Raw genomic sequence first — 19790 nt, 5'->3', positions numbered from 1 at the left:
ATTATGAAATAGCATATCACTATTACTATATTTTTCTCTCTTCCTTCATTTTGTGCGGTAAACAGGAAGTCATTTGGGACCTCTTTTAATTATTTATTTCTTTTCTTGTCTTTAGGAGTTGTACAGATGTTCTGTGCTGTATGATCTTCCTACTGTGTATTGTTGGCTACATTGTTTTAGGACTTGTGGGTGAGTAAATACAGGTATAGAAAATATTTAACACTTGCTAATGTAATAACTAAGTCAGCGTCACATATTAAATATTAATTATTGTCTTCCAAAAGCCTTCCTATCATTGATTGTTGTCTTTCCTGGAGGAAATGTGCCTCACCAGGATTTATCAGGTAGCAGACAATAAAAAATGAACATGAAGCAGTTGAGTCAAAGGCAAGCCCAAATTACTTAAGTAAATGCAATTATAAAGAAAAAAAGAGAAAAGTTTGTGGTTCCTTTTTAATCATTGTTACTTTTGAAATTCTAATAAGCAACCAATTATGTTCATGTTGCTGTTTGCAAATAAGAACTAGGGCCTAGATCATTTTAGGTAATACTAATACATAAACTTTTCTTTTTATAAGCAAATTAAAAAGAAGGAACAATTATTAAGAATTTCACCAGATAATTCATTGACATACAAAAAGTTCTAGTCTCTTTGCCCAAGAGACATCTAGCAAAGAGATGCCTTGTTATTTATTGTTAAGTTAAAGATTTTACTATGAAAGTGAAAATAAGAGAAGTATGGAGAGTCTTTATTTGAATTTTGTTTTGTTTTGTTTTGTTTTTTTGAGACACAGTCTCGCTGTGTCCCCAGGCTGGAGTGCAGTAGCACAGTCTCGGCTCACTGCAACCTCCAACTCCCTGGTTCAAGTGATTCTCCTGTCTCAGCCTCCCGAGTAGCTGGGATTACAGGCATGCACTACCATGCCCAGCTCATTTTTGTATTTTTTTTTTTTTTAGTAGAAACAGGGTTTCACCATGTTGGCCAGGATGGTCTTGATCTCCTGACCTCATGATGTACCTGCCTTGGCCTCCCAAAGTGCTGGGATTACAGGCATGAGCCACCATGCCTGGCCTATTTGAATTTTTTTTAAACAACTACCAATGTTACTAGTATGAATATTTTCTGCAAAAAAAGAGGTTTCACAATTGTATATGAATGGATCAAACTTTTTTTCCCCCAGAGACTTAGGTTCTGTCCCTTAAATTCTGACTTAGGAAACTTTAATATGTTATTATTGGGGTAAAAGTTGTGAAAGTCAGATATTAGCTAGTACCAGTAATTAATGGCATGGAGTCAATGTGGATAGAATGTATTAGCAGAAAGAAAGTTATACCCTAACTGGGGAACAATGAAAAATATTTTGCCGTGCTCTTCAGTTTTTTCTTCTAATAAGAGAAATACTTTGAGAACACCAGTTGAAAGTCATTTCCAAAAGATAATCTCGATATTGCCATGCAAAAGCTACACAGAATTGGAGAATTCAAAAAATTAAGACAGGAAAATAGGGAGGGAGAGAAAAATAAAGGAGCATAAGTCACAAAGTAAATATATTCTTCTAAAATCTTCAGAACTTTTTTCATTATTTCTTAAAGTGATTCAACTTCTAAACATTAATGAGGTTGTAGTACAATATGTAATCTCTAGAGTAAATATTATAATAAAATAAGTTTTCTTACACAAAATTTAGAATTTTGGTTTCTCTCACTTTGGAACACATCTTTCTTATCTATGTATTTTTTTTTTTTTTTTTTTTTTTTTTTTTTTACTTTTCATCATAGAATTGAAATTTGTTACATAAGTGAAAGATTTGGAATCAGGTACATCTAGAGTTTCATCATTTTTTTGATGGTCTTGGGTTACTTACTCAACCTCAGTTTTCTTACCTGGAAAATATGGAAACATTACCCGCCTTTCAGGGCTGTTGTGAGGAGTAAATGAAATAATACCTAACTATACCAATAATGCTGCATAACAGTTCTGGGTAGTAGTTTGTTTGCTACCATTGTATAACTGAGTTGTCCTGAATTTTAATAAATTTCTTTTCAATATAATTTACAATATTATTGCCATGGCAACCCATAATTTGGGCTATTAAAGTTTGACTGCACAGAGGAACTTCACAAAGATCTCTTCCTGTGACCAGAATCTTTTCACTAGGAGACCTTATTCCTTCATCAAATAAGTCTCTCCTCTGTATCTCAAAGCCAGTCTAATGTAGTCCACAGAAAAATGCTTTGTGTCCTTATATAGAGTGGGAAAACCCACTGCCACTCTCCTGTAAACAAAACAGAGGAGTGTATGCCATTATTTTCTCTGGAGCAAGATAAGAAATTTGCCTTTCTTTTTCCCAGAACTCCAAATTCAGTTTGTAAATGTCTTAATTCACATAAGGAAATTGGCAGATAAATGTTGCTCATTAAAAAACTATGTTGAGTAGTAAATTAATTCAGTGATGTCTCCAGATTAATCCCAATGCCACTGATTAAAATGAGTGACTCACAAAATTCACTAAATATATATACTATTTTTCATCCCTGAACTATAAATAGCCTTACTGGCTTCGTTTCAAGATAAACTCAATTCTTTGATTATATCTAATGTTGGACTAAAAGAAGCACGAGGGGAAACTATGGCAGAGGTTACTAGAAGTGTGAAGGACTTTTTAACATGCAAGAATATATACCTTCATCTGAGCAAATATGATGCTAAGTCAGTTTCACTGATGTGTTATAGGTATTTTGGTGTCTTTTGCCAACTGTATTAGTGCCTTTGTAGACTTATCTATCATCCATGATCTTTTCATAAGGAAGTGTTTTCATGAAAGAGACATGTTTTTTTCTTGTTTTTACAAAATCTGCTGAGAGAAACTGTTATTTGCCCTTTATGCAGAATATGGCCAGGTAGGGTAATACTTCAATACAACAGAGATACTTAACATTTGATTGATGAACAGCAGAACCTTTGTTCAAGTGGATGAAGTGGAGTCTGGGTAGAAGTAATCAAATCTTGAAAGATCAAACTAACCTTTATGATAATAACCCTCCTTTGTCCTACTTTGGCGATGATTACTATTCAATTATTGTACTAATTAGAAAAAATGAATATTTATTATGCAAATTATTCTTTGTTATACTTATTGCTGTCATTAAGTATATAATAATAGCACAATTTTAACATTCAATACATTTTTATGTCGAGGCGTGGTGGCCATGGCTCATACCTCTAACCCCAGCACTTCGGGAGGCCAAGACTGGCCAATAGCTTGAGCTCACGAGTTTGGGACCAGCCTGGGCAACATGGAGAATTCCTGTCCCTACAAGAAATACAAAAATTAGACAGGTGTTGTGGTGTGCTCCTGTAGTCTCAGCTACTTGGGAGGTTGAGGTGGGAGGATGGCTTCAGCCTGGAAGGCAGATGTTGCAGTGAGCTGAGATCACACCACTGCACTCCAGCCTGGGTGATAGAGCCAGACTTTGTCTCAAAAATAAATAAGTAAGTAAATAATTTTAATTTGTTTTCTTTTTAAGTTGATTACTCTTTGGGTGATTTAGTTCATTATTGTATTTACTTAGGAAGTGCTTGAAGTTACGATCCAAAGTTTGTTTTGGTTTTGCTTTTTTTAACCTTTCCCAGGGGTAATTATCTCTAGTAGCTGAGAAAGTAAGAAGTTAACAAGAAAGTTAATGCAAACAAGACCAGAACTCTGTCACCATGCTGTAAGAAACTCAAGCTCTGTGTAGCAGCTATGTGGAGGAGTCCGGGCCAACAGGCTCAGCTGGGCTCCCAGGAATAATTAGTGTCCACTATCAGCCCAGTTGGGTTTTCTGAAGCCCCAGTCCACACCTGACTGTATGAGAGATCCCAAGGGAGAATTAAGCCCTTCCCAAAATTCCTGACACCCCAAATCATGAGCAAAATAAAAATTTGTTGTATTAAGACAGCAAGTTTGGGGTGCAACAATAGATAAGCAGAACAAAATTTGGTACCTGGAAGTGGGATTCTGGTTTAACAAAACCTACAATACAGGCATTGGTTTTGAGACCAGGTGGTGTTCAGAAATCCAGTGGGTTTTGTGGAGGCTGCCAGTGAGTGTGAAAGAAAATGAGAAAGACGTGATTGGAAGCAGCGGGGAAGGGCACCTCACTATGTAGTGGTGAAAAGTCTGGCATCACTGTTGCTGTGGTAATGAGGGATGTAGGAAATGTACCTAATGAATTCAGTGATCTAGATAAAGAAATCATCCTTAGGAGAGTAGCTAACTGCTGAGCCTTGTCCACACTTGGACCTGACTTAGGTGATGAGATCTAGACCTTAAGCCTGAGCCTGATGAGGTAATTGGATGAAGTTTCTGGGGATTTTGAGAGAAGATAAGTGTATTTACATTAGAAGGGAACATATTTTTTAAAAAAAGAAAAAAATACTGGGTAGAGGGTAGACTACGGTATCCTTAATACGTGGCTGCAAATTATTTGTCATTTTTCCCATTGAGAAGGAGGATCTGCAATCCTTTCCCCTTGAATACAGTCAGGCTTGTGATTGCTTCTTTAATAGAGAAATGAACCAAGCCAAAGCAGAGCAGTAAAGAGCCTTGACATGCAGGTAATTTATAGATCAGTAGAAAGGATTAAAGGAATTGCATCATGGCTTGAGTGGAGACAGTGGATCTGAAAATACCAAGTAGAGAAAGAAAGAAATTTACATAATTACACAAGGCTAAATTCTCATATTCAGCCTTAATCCTTCATAGAAAAAGGTAGAGAATAAACAAAATAGTTAATAATAAAGTAGTCAAAATTGACCTCATCATTTCTGATATTAAATTATATGTTCATTGTTTGGGGGCAATAATATAGTCACATCTATTTTTTCATTTATTACTTAAGGAAATCTAGCATATCACACTCTTTCCTGACGTAAAGTTTCCCAAAACACTAAGGAGGGAGCAACCTGATTTCCAATCTCTAGGTGGAGAGACTTTGTAGTGTTCTGGAGATCTGACATTTTGGTTGTGCCATTTAGTATCATTTCATAGTCCGTTGCTCATCTTAATCTTCCCACTACTGTAGTGGCTTCCCAATCCAAGACTACTGCTTTTTAAGTATTTCAGCAATATTCAAACATTGGTTCCCAAAGCATGACATGGGTCAGAATAGGTGCATTCAAACTGGCTTCTTGCTTGATCAGAACCAGCCCTTACTCTTAGGCGCCGCTTTTAAGCCTAGGACCCCAGCCCAGTCTCTTCCTCCATGGTAAGTTCCCTTTGAGGGTATTTTTATCTTTTTTGTCCAGCAAGCCTAGTTCAGGGTCAATCTGATCTATTCTAAATTAAAATCTCAGGGAGAAAAGTTTGACGTCTTATCTCTTCCTTCTCTTAAAGCGAATTGGTCTTCCTCTATCCCAATAAACATGAGGAAGGAAGAAAGCATATTTTCATAACTAAGAGAAGTCACTCAAGTGACCTTTTGAAGAACAAAGATAATTCCAAGATGACTTTTTAATTCTGCCCATACAAAGAAGCAGTGAACAGTTTCTCTTACTAATAAACACATAAATACACATTTTAAATTTAATTTAATTTTTTAGTTTTATGAGCTATGATTGACACATTTTTTAAAGTATATATTTAAGGTATACAACCTGGTATTTTAGTATATATATATCTTATGTAAAGATCTCCACAGTCAGGCTAACATATATATCACCTGACATAGTTACTTTTGTTTGTAAGTGAATGTTTGGAAAGAACAGTTAAGATATATTCTCTTAGCAAATTTCAAGAATAAAATACATTATTAACTATAGTCAATACTGTAAATCAGATCTATAGAACTGATTCATCTTATAACTGAAAGTTCATACTCTTTATCCATTATCTCCTAATTTCTCCCACACCCCCATATCCTGGCAACAACCGTTCTACTCTCTGCTTCTATGAGTTGGAGTATTTTAGATTTCACATATAAAGGAGATCATGAAATATTTTTCTTCTAGGTCTGGTTTATTTCACTTAGCATAATGTCCTCTAGGTTCATTCATGTTGTCACAACTTGGCAGGATTTTCTTCTTTTTTAAGGCTTAAAAATATTCCATTTTGTGTGTATATGTGTATGTATGTATACACACACACACACACACAAGCACACATACACTATAATTTCTTTATCCATTCAACTACTGATCGATACTTAAATTGATTCCAAATCTCGGCTATTGTGAATAATGCTGCAATGGACATGGGAGTACAGATATCTCTTCAACATAGTGAGTTCAAATCTTTTGGGTAAATATCCAGATGTGAGACTGCTGGATCATATGATAATTCTATTTTTAATTTTTTGAGCGACCTCCATGCTATCATTCATAATGGCTATACTAATTTACATTCCTACTAACAGTATACAAGAATTCCCTTTTTCTCTACACCTTCTCAACACTTATCTCTTGTCTTTTTTATAATAACCATCTGTACCTCACTAGGCATCCTGTTGTTCTAATTTGGGAGCTTGGTGATGTGACCACAATATTCATTGCAAGAGGAAACTGGCAATTGGGAATGAGTATAACTGGAAATTACATTGTGCTGTTACTCTACTTTGGAACTAAAGTAAACCTATCAGATCACAGCTTGGAAACATTGTTTTAGCCGAGTAAAATCATATCTCACAATTAAAAAGTAAGAATTTTTAGAAATTCCAGTTCTATTGCTTTTTAAATTGTTCCAGGGAACTTTTCTTAAATGTTCATTGTATTTATAACCAGAATCAGTATTAAATGTCCTTTTGCATTATTTACAAATGTATAAATATTTACAAATTAAATTACAAACCTATACTTCCTTTTATTTTGGAAGTCTTCATATTGAAAAGAAAGTACTTAGTTTTCACTGTTACTTGAGCAGATTTTTGAGTATTGAGTGAGTTTTTACTGTTTTTTTTTTTTATTTTATTGAGTGCATACATGGGAGATGATTTTAAGTGGAATATTGTTATCATGAGAGGGACTGATTTGTGCTCAAGGACATGACCCTAAACTCACTATTGGGTAGAAGAGGCCACCTGTGAAATGATAAACATCATTTTTCTTATCTAAGCAACAGTATACAGGGCTGCTTCTAAAAATGTTTCTATAGCAGCCGTGTCATCAACACAGATTTTCAAGTTCGGTATCATGTGTCCTATTATCTGCTTCATTGCATTTGTAAATTGCTTGTGTTAAAAAGCCATAAGCACAATTTGGCAGGCCTGTTCCTCACATATTAAAACACTTAAAATGTACCTTTAAGGGATACAAAGTAATGATTTGAAAGCCAACATTCCCAACCAGCAAGTGTTTAGGGAATGCCTTCCCTGCCCCAAACAGATTTGCAGTTCATTTTTAAGTGTCAGTGCAAGCAGTTGGTGTAATCACATTTTCTCCTTGACAGAGGGCTTTTAAATGGCTGCAACTCCTGACTCAACCCTAGAGCACAACAAGAACATGCTTTGCAAATGTTTGAAAATGAGAGATAATGTTAGATCATAATGCTTGCTCCTGGTACTTCAGAAACATGCATTTCCTCAATATGAGTGAAAAGATAATTTGCCTGAATAAATTTTTCACCATCTCTTACCAATCTTTGGTTATCTGCTATGAATTTCCCTAATAGAATTCTTTTACAAATAATTTCTCTTCTCTCTTCTCTTTCTGTTTTATACACCCAAGACACACATGTGCACATGCACAAACATGAGTCATCTTCACTTAAAGTGGTGTTTTAAAATTTTTCTAAAACAGTGAGATAATGAAAAAAGATGATTGAGCCAGATTTGTATTGGTTTTATTCACCAACATAACCCAAGTAGTTTAATTCTAGAGCCTGTGCTCTTGAACACTACACTATACTGTATTTTATTTAATAAAGACAATAAATGATGAATAAGAAATGAAGGTTACTGAGAGAGTAATGAAGGTTACAGAACCCCATGATCCTCAGCTAATGCTTTTCTCTTCCTCCTTCCCCTCCCACCTCCTCTAATTCCACACTGAGTTGGGCTTAACACAGCGAGTATCCAAGAACAGTTTGGGGCATAAATGAAAGGCAGGTATTCTTCTGCCATCAAAGATCATCAACAATCTATTATCTTCAGTCTCGCCCCTCTGAGACTGATATGGGTCACTTTGCTCCAGTGCCATTGTTAATTTTCAGTAATTAAAAAAAAAGCCGGGCGCAGTGGCTCAAGCCTGTAATCCCAGCAGTTTGGGAGGCCGAGACGGGCGGATCACGAGGTCAGAAGATCGAGACCATCCTGGCTAACACGGTGAAACCCCGTCTCTACTAAAAAATACAAAAAACTAGCCGGGCGAGGTGGCGGGCGCCTGTAGTCCCAGCTACTCGGGAGGCTGAGGCAGGAGAAGGGCGTAAACCCAGAAGGCGGAGCTTGCAGTGAGCTGAGATTGCACCACTGCACTCCAGCCTGGGCGACAGAGCAAGACTCCGTCTCAAAAAAAAAAAAAAAAAATTAGCCTCTATTATGTACAAACTAAAAAGGGGAGTGTATTCTTTATCATAAACCACACCTAAATAGTTGGTTTTCTTTCCTTTAGTTAATTCTTGAACTATGGAGTAAATAAAATTATTTTAGGCAATGTTTCATTCTTTGGCAAGAAAAACCTCAAAGGATTTCATGGGCCTCTCAAAAAAATGTTATTTACTAGTAGATGTTAATGAGTATTACACGTAACATTTTCAGATATAATACATTGCATCGATTTTTAGGAACCATGAGAGCTGCTTCATATAAAGCAAGAAGATGTGGCTAATTATAGAACCACAGTTAAGCAAGTAAAGACCAAGACCAGAAACCCTGAATAGAGGGGTGGCCTCGACCTATTCCAAGAAAATTTGAATAGGAAGACAAGGACCTACCTGAACAGAACCTTTACCATGGAATTCACAGCTGACACTAACAACTAAAAAAATCTCCCTGTAGTTCATCATAGAAAATCCTAAGATGCTAACTCTCCATCCATATCTGAAATTATGCTTTACCCTGCTTTCTGTGTAAGCACCACACTGGTCTCCTGTCTGTCCTCAGTACCCATCACACTCCCACCCCTCACAGGCCGTGTGTCCACGTTGTTCATGTGCTGGAAGCCTCTTGGGCCTCTATTCATTTTTGAGGTCTCATCTCCTGAATCACTTCTTCAGAAACATCATCCCTGACTTCCCTCATGTGATCATCTGCCTCTGTGAATCATGCTTTTCATGCTACATATTGCTCCTTTGTAGCACGTGTCAGAATTGGAATTTTACATTTATTTTTGCAGTTAATTCATTAAAATCTATTTATCCCAACAGACTGTAGGCTTTGGGAGAGCAAGGACCATTATATTCCCAGGGTCTAGCTTGGTGCTGGCACAGAGAAAGTACTCAAAAAATATTTGTAGAATGAATGAAGAAATTATTTGTACAATGAATGAAGGAAAAAAAACCCATAAACTCCTGTCCTCATTATTTCAACTACTGCCTTACCTTAAAAATGATAATGAAAAACCTACTGCTAATGTGAATGAAAATCTTAAATAAAATCTTGAATACTGGTGGTCTAACATCGACTTAGAATAATCAGAAAATTAGATGTATTAAAGTAATCAGCAAAAAGTCAAATGCAAAAAAAAAAACACACTTGTTATTAAAAACTGACTTTCATTTCTTGGTAATTTGTTTGTTTTTCTGTTTTCTTAAATTCTGTGCCTATTTTTTACAAATCTGTTTTAAGGATATGCTTTGCTTTGTCCCTTCTTTTACATCCTATTCTCACTCCTTCCAATTCATAGACCTTGAAATTTAGGTGTATCTTCATGCTCTTTGCTACTGCTGTTTCACGTAGCAGTAAATTCTGATTAAAGATAGTCTGAAAACCATATATATATATATATAGACAGTCTGAAAACCATGTGTGTATATATATATATAAAGTCTGAAAACCATATATATACACACACACATACACACATATATATATACACATATATACACACACATATGTATGTAGTTGTTGTTGTTGTTTTTGAGACGTAGTCTCACTCTGTCCCCCAGGCTGGAGTGCAGTGGCGCGATCTCCGCGCACTGCAAGCTCCGCCTCCCAGGTTCACGCCATTCTCCTGCCTCAGTCTCCCTAGTAGCTGGGACTACAGGCGGCCACCACCACGCCCGGCTAATTTTTTTGTATTTTTAGTAGAGACAGGGTTTCACCGTGTTAGCCAGGATGGTCTCCATCTCCTGACCTCGTGATCCGCCCACCTTGGCCTCCCAAAGTGCTGGGATTACAGGCTTGAGCCACTGCGCCTGTCCTCAACCTTACATATTTTTTAAATGAAGTGCTAAATGTCTTGCTGTATATATCTGAAGTCCCGCTCTTTAATGGGCTGGTCACTTGTTCAGAATATGGGCTGGGCATTTTTCATTTTCCCCTCCAAATCTAGTCCTTATTCTCCTCATCCTGCTCTGTCCCTTGGGAATCTGGCATTTATGAGTTACACCAAGTGGCTCTCTTGTCCTCTGGCTTCCAATTTGGTGAGATGGGAGGGTAGGAGCGTGAGTCTGTAGATTTCTGCCTTTGACTCTCTTGCTGATGGGTCACAACAGGTTGGCTACACCTCTCTAAGGCTCCTGCTCCCGTCAGTGCTGTTAGTGAGCTCTCTCCATTCAGATTGGCCTCCTGGATTTGGGTTACCCCTCCTGTGCCTCTTCAGGCCTAGGTGTGGAAATGGCTCCCTATTGGTGCCAACCTCTGGGTTCTACATCAGCTCCTGCTTATTTCCCTTCATGCTGTTCATGCTTTTATGAATATCTCCTTTATTAAACTCTACTCAACTATTCTATATGAGTTTAACATCTGTTTCCTGCTAGGACCCTGCCATACTCTAGAAAACAGCTCCCCAGCCTTGAAAAGGCATTGTTTCCTACAAGGGGATATAACTGGCTCATCAGGGGATTATTCTACCATTCCATTATGCCAGCTACTTCTGGTTGAATGGGGCTCAGGGTTGGTCATCTATGCTGATAAATTTGTTACATACACATTGTTAGAAGCCAGGTCATCCTTTGTGAGTGCAAGTCCATGTTATCAAAACCCACACATAATCTTCATCTCTGTTATCATGGTTACTTTATTACAAAATCATTGAATGAGTGGTTTCCATCTTGATTATTGAAAACTACCTCTACAGAAGGGGCTTCACTAAGCAGCCACATGAGACATAAGTATCTTCATATTCTGGGTCCATTTAGAGGTCAATCCTTGTAGTTATTTCTCAAACTTCCTGGACATTGATTGTCTAATATTTTTCTTTTCTAGTCCATGACATTGTAGCGAAATCATTGGCCTCTATCTATAAATAGATTAAATGATTCAGATCTTCTACTCTTCCGGTCAAAGTAGACAACCAGAAGAATTTACCCTAGTCAATGCCAACAGATCCTCCACAGCCATCTATAAATCTGGTTTAATTTTTTCCTTCTCAGTCTGCTGATCAAAGGTACCTTTCCATGATTAAATTCCCATGATCAAAGAGACCTTTTCATGTATGTGTTTCTTTAACACATACCTATTGGCATCGGAAGTTAATATATTGTTATTGTAAGAATTCTTCTTATGTAACTTTGTGGAGCCTTTGTGACCTTCTGACACATTGTAGGAATATGTCATTTCCATTGGGAATGGAGTGCTGCTGGGCACAACCACCTCTAGACTTGATGGACCAAATAGTATCCTTTAAACATCATGATGGGAAGCTCATGTCATTGGGTGTTCATTCAGGGACAAGGGGCTATTTCTCAAAAGAAGAATAGTTATTTTCTGAAAAAAACACAGATTTTCTTCAACACCCTGGAGATCTCTACTGTGACTCTCTAGTAAGCATTTGCCACAGGTCCCATAAAGTGTCTTGCTTTTGACAGGTATTTTAGACCCAGTGGCACACCTGTTTGTACAGTAGTCTGGATTATCTGAAAAGTATTTTATTTCTCTGAGCTCTACTCAAATCTGGCAACTAATAAGTATTGCACCCCTTTTAATAGCAGAAAATGTAAGATGCAGTAACTTATCTTTCACTATGGAGAAGATATAATTACAGGAACCCTCAGGAACTTTACTGAGGTGGAAGACTCCTGTATTGTCATAAAATTTTTCTCCTATCCATTAGCACACAAGTGTCTGTATAAGGCCTCAAGATTATATGCTAATCACTATTCCCCAGATCTTATCAGCATGATGCTATGAATATAATGAATCTGTGTGGCAACCTGTGGAGTAAAGATATTTTCAAAACCCTGTGGACTAAATTGTGGCAAAGAGCTAGAAAGTCATATACCATTGAGGCAAGAAAGTGAAGATGTGATACTATCCTTGCCAGATAAAAGCAAATACCCCTAAGGTTATCTACTTATTGGAAAAAGTAGAAAGCATTTGTTTGATCTATTGCTGTATCCAAAGTGACAGAGATTGTTTTGATTTGTTCTAGTACAGAGACAATAACTTGAAGAACAGCTGAAATTAAGGCCATGACTCAGTTGAGCTTAAGAGAATACACTAACAATCTTTAGAACCTGTCTTCCCTCTGCACTGCCAATCAGTATCATACATAGTTTCCTTAGGAAGAATGTGCTAAGAAATAGTATTATACTAAATATGAGATGTATTCATCTCTATATTTTCAGAGTTTATGTGTGCCTATATCATTCATTCATGAATGACCAAATAAATAGAAATGTGACAATTGACAATTCAGTATGAATGAGTGAATGAAAGGGAGTTTGATTGTATTCTAGACTGGAATTTTAAAATACAGCTTTTCATGTTTACTTTAAGAACTAAGGTAAATAGATGTCAGATACTGTGTAATAGTTTAGGTCTTAAGGAATATTTTAAATCATGTTTAAGATTCCATGTGTTAAATCATACAGTGAGGCCTGAAAAATACTAAAATCCTAGAAAGTGTAGCTATAAGCTTAACATATAATAAATTAAATAGAAAAGATGTGTTTCCTAATTATTATGAATATTTAATTTGAAAAAAGAAAGATGGTGAAATTATTTACTTCAAGTATAAAAGTTTTTTTAGGGCTTGCTGCTACAGGCTCTGTGAGACAGCCAAAAAGGTTTGAAGACAAAGGACATAATCTCTTGGAAGCTTCATGGCCCCACCCAGCTCCTGAAAAACCTGAATACTTATCCACACAACCCTAGGGCAACTTGTATCCTTCCTATACTACTGGAGCTGATGCTGTCTTGAAAGCACCACCTCCTGGCTGGAGGCCAACACAAAATAAAGGCAGTAAATAAATCTACAACCAAGTCCTATCTTCAGCCTCCTTAAACAAAACCAGCAAAAATACGCTTCATAAATGAAAAAAAAATACAAGTTTTTTCAGACAAATAAGTGCTGAGAGAATTTGTCACTACCAAGCCAGCATGACAAGAATTGCTAAAAGGAACTCTAAATCTTGAATCAAATCCTCAAAATAGCATCTCCTTAAAGCATAAATCTCAATGGACCTCTAAAACAATAACACAATGAAAAAACATCAAGGTGTTTAGTCAACAACTAGCATGATGAATAGAATAGTACCTCACTTTTCAATACTAACATTGAATGTAAATGACGTAAATGTTCCACTTAAAAGATTCAGATTGGCAAAATGGACAAGAATTCACCAATCAGGTATCTGCTGTCTTCAAGCAACTCACCTAACACATAAGGACTCACATAAACTTAAGGTAAAGGGACGGGAAGGTAAAGGGGTGGAAAGAGATATTCCGTGAAAATGAACACCAAAATCAAGCAGGAGTAGCTATTCTTATATCAAACAAAACAGACTTTAAAGTGACAGCAGTTTAAAAAGACAAAGAGGGACATCATATAATGATGAAAGAACTAGTCCAACAGGAAACATCACAATTCTATATATATATGCACCTAACTCTAGAGCTCCCAAATTTATAAAACTATTACTACTACACCTGAGAAATTAGTCACATGTCAACACAATAATAGTGGGAGATTTCAATACTCCACTGACAGCACTAGACAGGTCATCAAGACAAAATGTCAAAAAGTAACAATGGACTTAAACTATAGCCTAGAACAAATGGATTTAACAGCTATTTACAGAAAATTATACCCAACAACTGCAGAATATACATTCTATTCAGCAGCACATGGAACATTTTCCAAGATAGACCATATGATGGACCACAAAACAAGTTTCAATAAATTTAAGAAAATCAAAATTATATCAAGTAATCTCTCAAACCACAGTAGAATAAAATCAGAAATCAATTTTTAAAGGAACTCTCAAAACCATGCACATACATGGAAATTAAATAACCTGCTCCCGAATTACCATTGCGTCAACAATAAAATCAAGATGGAAATTTAAAAATTTATTTGAACTGTATGAAAATAGTAACACAATCTATCAAAACCTCTGGGATACAGCAAAAGTGGTGCTAAGAGGACTCTTTGTAGCATTAAATGCTGACATCAAAAAGTCTGAAAGAGCACAAATATACAATCTAAAGTCACACCTCAATGAACTAGAGAAATAAGAACAAACCAAACCCAAACCCAGCAGAAGAAAAGAAATAACATCAGGGAAGAACTAAATAAAATTGAAACACACAAAAAAGAAAAATGAAACAAAAAGCTGGTTCTTTGAAAAGAGAAAGAAAATTAATCAACCATTAGTGAGATTAATCAAGAAGAGAGAAGACCCAATTGGAAACAAAATGGGAGAATTACAACCAATACAACAGAAATACAAAAGATTATTTAAGGCTACTATGAACACCTGTATGTGCACAAACTAAAAAACCTAGAGGAGATGGATAAATTCCTGGAAATATACAACCCTCCTAGATTAAGCCAGGAAGAAATAGAAACTCTGAACAAACCAACAAGATTGAAATGATAATTTTAAAATTGTCAACAAAAAAAATGTCCAGGACCAGACAGATTCACAGATGAATCTATCAGACATTCAAAGAAAAAGTTGTACCAATCCTATAGACACTATTCCAAAAGATAAAGAGGGAACCTTCTAAATTATTTTATGAAGCCAGTGTCACCCTAATGCCAAAACCAGGAAAGAACGGAACACACACACACACACACAAAAACTATAGACCACTACTCCTGATGAACATAGATGCAAAAGTCCTCAACAAAACACTGGCTAACTGAATCCAACAGCATGCCAAAAAGGTAATACATCATGACCAACTGGATTTCATACCAGAGATTCAGGGATGATTTAACATATGCAAGTCAATAAATGTGATACATCACATAAACAGAATTAAAAACAAAAATTGTATGATCATCTCAATAGACATAGGAAACGTATTTGATAAAATTCAGTGTCCCTTTATTATTAAGGCCCTCAGCAAAAGTGGCATAGAAGGGATACACCTTAAGGTAATAAAAGCCATTTATGAAAAACCCACGGTCAACATTATACTAAACGGGGAGAAGTTTAAAGCATTCCCCCTGAGAACTTAAATAAGAAAAGGATGCTTGCTTTCAACACTTCTATTCAATGTAACACTAGAAGTCCTAGCCAGAGTAACCAGACAACATTAATAAATAAAGGACCTTCAGATCAGTAAAGAGGAAGTCAAACCGTCATTGTTCACCAATGATATGATTTTCTACCTAGAAAACCCTGAAGACTCATCCAAAAAGCTGCTAGAACTGATAAATAAATTCAGTATAAATAAATAAAGTTTCAAGATACAAAATCAATGTACATAAATTAGTAAGTGCTATATACAAGGTGACCAAGCTGAGAATCAAATCAAGAACTCAATCCCTTTTATAATAACTGCAAAACAAAAACAAAATACTTAGGAATATACCAAATCAAGGAGGTGACACACCACTACACAGAAAACTATAAAACACTGCTGAAAGAAATCATAGATGACAGAAACAAATGGAAACATACACCATGCTCATAGATGGGTAGAATCAATATTGTGAAAATGACCATACTGCTAAAAACAATGAACAGATTCAATGCCATTTCATATCAAAATACCATTATTATTCACGGAAGTAGAAAAAAAAATCCTAAAATTCATATGGAATCAAAAAGGAGCCTGCATAACCAAAGCAAGGGTAATCAAAAAGAACAAATCTGGAGGGATCATATCACCCATCTTCAAACTGTATTATAAGGACATAGTCACCAAAATAGCATTGTACTGGTGTAAAAATAGGCAAATATTCTGCCCAATGAAGCAGAACAGAAAACCCAGAAATAAAGCCAAATACTTACAGCCAACTGATCTTTGACAAAGCAAACAAAAACAAAAAGTGGAGAAAGGACATCCTGTTCAACAAATGATGCTGGGATAACTGGTAAGGCACATGTAGAAGAATAAAACTGGATCCTCATCTCTCACCTTATATAAAAATTAACTGAAGATGAATCAATGATTTAAATCTAAGACCTGAAACCATAAAAATTCTAGAAGATAACATCAGAAAAACTCTTCTGGACATTGGCTTAGACAAAAAGTTCATGACCAAGAACCCACCAGCAAATGTGACAAAAAAACAAAGATAAATTGATGGTACTTAATTAAACTAAAAAGCTTCTGCACAGAAAAAGAAATAATCAGCAGAGTAAACAGACAACACACAGAGTTGGAGAAACTCTTCACAAACTATGTATCTGACAAAGGACTAATATCCAGAATTCACAAAAAACTCAAACAAATCAGAAAAACATCAAACAATCCAATCAAAAAGTGGGCAAAGGACATGAATAGACAATTCTCAAAAGAAGATATACAAATGGCCAACGAACACATGAAATAATGCTCAGGATCACTAATTACCAGGGAAATGCAAATCAAAACCGCAACACAATACCACCTTACTCCTGCAAGAGTGACCATAATAAAAAATAATAGATGCTGGTGTGGATGTGATGAAAAGGGAACATTTTACACTGCTGGTGGGAATGTAAACTAGTATAACCACTATGGAAAACAGTGTGGAGATTACTTAAAGAAGTAAAAGTAGATCTACCATTTGATCCAGCAATCCTTCTACTGAGTACCCAGAGAAAAAGAAGTCATTATACAAAAAAGATACTTGCACGTGCATGTTTACAGTCACCTGACTCACAAATGCAAAAATATAGTGTATTAGCCCATTCTCACACTGCTAATAAAAACATACCCAAGACTGGGTAATTTATAAAGGAAAGAGGTTTAATTGACTCACAGTTCAGCATGGCTGGGGAGACCTCAGGAAACTTACAATCATGGTGGAAGGGGAAGCAAACACACCCTTCTTCACATGGCGGCAGGAAAACGTGCAGAGTAAAGGGGGGAAGCCCCTTATAAAAGCATTAGATCTTGTAATCTGTATGGTTCATTTGCCATTCACTATCACAAGAACAGCACGGGGAAACTGTACCCATGATCTAGTGACCTTCCATGAAGGTCCTCTCCCAACACGTGGGGATTACACTCAGATTATAGTTCAAGATGAAATCGTGGTGGGAACACAGAACCAGACCATATTATTCCACCCCTGGCCCCTTCCAAATCTCACATGCTTCTCACATTTCAAAACACAATTATGCCTTCCCAACAGTTCCTTAAAGTCTTAACTCATTTCACCATTAACCCAAAAGTCCAAGTCCCAAATCTCATCTGAGACAAGGCAAGTTCCTTTTGCCTGTGAACCTGTAAAATCAAAAGCAAGTTAATTTACTTCCTAGATATAATAGGGATACAGGCATTGGGTAAATACACCCATTCCAAATGGAAGAAAGTGGCCAAAACAAAGGGGCTATAGGCTCCATGTAAGTCTGTAATCTAATAGGGCAGCCATTAAACCTTAAAATTTTGAAATGATTTTCTTTGATTCTATGTCTCACGTCCAGGTCACGCTGGTGCAAAAGATGGGCTCCCATGGTCTTGAGCAGCTCCACTCCTGTGACTTGTCAGGGTACAGCCCCCTTCTCAGCTGTTTTCACTGACTGGCATTGAGTGTCTGTGGCTTTTCCAGGTGCATCATGCAAGCTGTTGGTGGACCTCCCATTCTGGGATCTAGAGGATGGTGGGCCTCTTCTAACAGCTTCACAAGGCAATGCTCCAGTGGATGTTCTGACTTTATATTTCCCTTCTGCACTACCCTAGCAGAGGTTCTTCATGAGGGTTCCACGTCTGAAGCAAACGTCTGCCTGGACATCCAGGCATTTCCATACATCCTCTGAAATCTAGGTGAAGGTTCCCAAACCTCAATTCTTGTCTTCTGTGTACCTACAGGATCAATACCATATGGAAGCTGCCAAGGCTCAGGACTTTCACCCTATGAAGCAATGGCCTGAGCTATATCCTGGCCCCTTTTAGCCACAGTTGGAGTAGTTGGGATATGGGGTGCCAATTCCCTAGGCTGAATACAGCAGGGGGGGCCTGGCCCTAGCCCAGGAAACCATTTCCCCTCTTAGGTTCTGAGCCTGTGATCAGAGGGGCTGCCTTGCAGATCTTTGACATGCCCTGGAGACATTTTCCCCTTTATCTTGGTGGTTAACATCTGGCTGCTTGAAGCTTAGGCAAATTTCTGCAGCAGGCTTGAATTTCTCCCGAGAAAATGAGTTTTTCTTTTCTATCATATTGCCGGTCTGCAAATTTTCCAAACTTTTATGCTGCACATCCTCTTGAATGTTTTGCTGCTTAGAAATTTCTTTCACCAGATGCCCTAAATCATCTCTCTCAAGTTCAAAGTTCCACAGATCTCTAGGGCAGGGGCAAAATGCTGCCATTCTCCTTGCTAAAGCATAGCAAGAGTCACTTTTGCTCCAGTTCCCAAGAAGTTCCTCATCTCCATCTGAGATCATCTCAGCCTGGACTTAGTTGGTCATATCAGTATTAGCATTTTGGTCAAAGCTATTCAACAAGTCTCTGAGTTGTTCCAAACTTTCCCACATCTACCTGTCTTCTGAGGCTTCCAAGTCTTTAGGAAGTTCCAAACTGTCGCACATTTTCCTGTCTTCTTCTGAGCCCTCCAAACTGTTCCAACCCTGCCTATTAGATAGTTCCAAGGTAACTTCCACATTTTTGAGTATCTTTATAGCAGCACTACACTCCTGGTACCAATTTATTGTATTATTCTGTTCTCATGCTGCTAATAAAGACACACCCAAGACTGTGTAATTTATAAAGGAAAGAGGTTTAATTGATTCACAGTTCAGCATGACTGGGGAGGTCTCAGAAAATTTACAATCAAGGCAGAAGGAGAAGCAAACACATCTATCTTCATATGGAGGCAGGAAGGAGACATGCATAGTGAAGGGGGGGAAAGTCCCATATAAAACCATCAGATCTCATGAGAACTCACAAACTATCATGAGAACAGCATGGTGGAACCACCCTCATGATCTAATCACCTCCCACGAGATCCCTCCTCCAACACGTGAGGATTATAATTCGGATTACAATTCAAGATGAGATTTTAGTGGGGACACAAGGCCAGACCATATCATATGGAACTAGCCCAAATGCCCGTCAATCAATGCGTGAATAAAGAAAAGGTGTTATATATATATATATATACGATGGAACACTACTCAACCATAACAAGAAATGAAATAATGATATTTGCAGCAACCTGGATGGAATTGGAGACCATCATTCAAAGTGAAGTAACTCAGGAATGCAAAACCAAACGTTATATGTTCTCACTTATAGATGGAAGCTAAGCTATGAGGATGCAAAGGCATACAAAT

At 37.0% G+C, this 19790-nt stretch overlaps 1 protein-coding gene across 1 annotated transcript in view; it reads left to right on the top strand.

Annotated features, from left to right (window-relative positions):
* SLC44A5 (solute carrier family 44 member 5) overlaps window positions 1-19790 on the top strand; it is a 406025-nt gene that overhangs the window by 312908 nt on the left and 73327 nt on the right. The window contains exon 5 of the mRNA XM_030942323.1: window positions 116-189. Coding sequence (XP_030798183.1) covers window positions 116-189 — 74 coding nt within the window. The remainder of the gene's footprint in view (window positions 1-115; window positions 190-19790) is intronic.

This window comes from Rhinopithecus roxellana, chromosome 12, assembly GCF_007565055.1.
Source record: "Rhinopithecus roxellana isolate Shanxi Qingling chromosome 12, ASM756505v1, whole genome shotgun sequence".
Classification (NCBI taxonomy): Eukaryota; Metazoa; Chordata; class Mammalia; order Primates; family Cercopithecidae; genus Rhinopithecus; species Rhinopithecus roxellana.
This window is presented reverse-complemented; position numbering and strand designations above follow the sequence as displayed.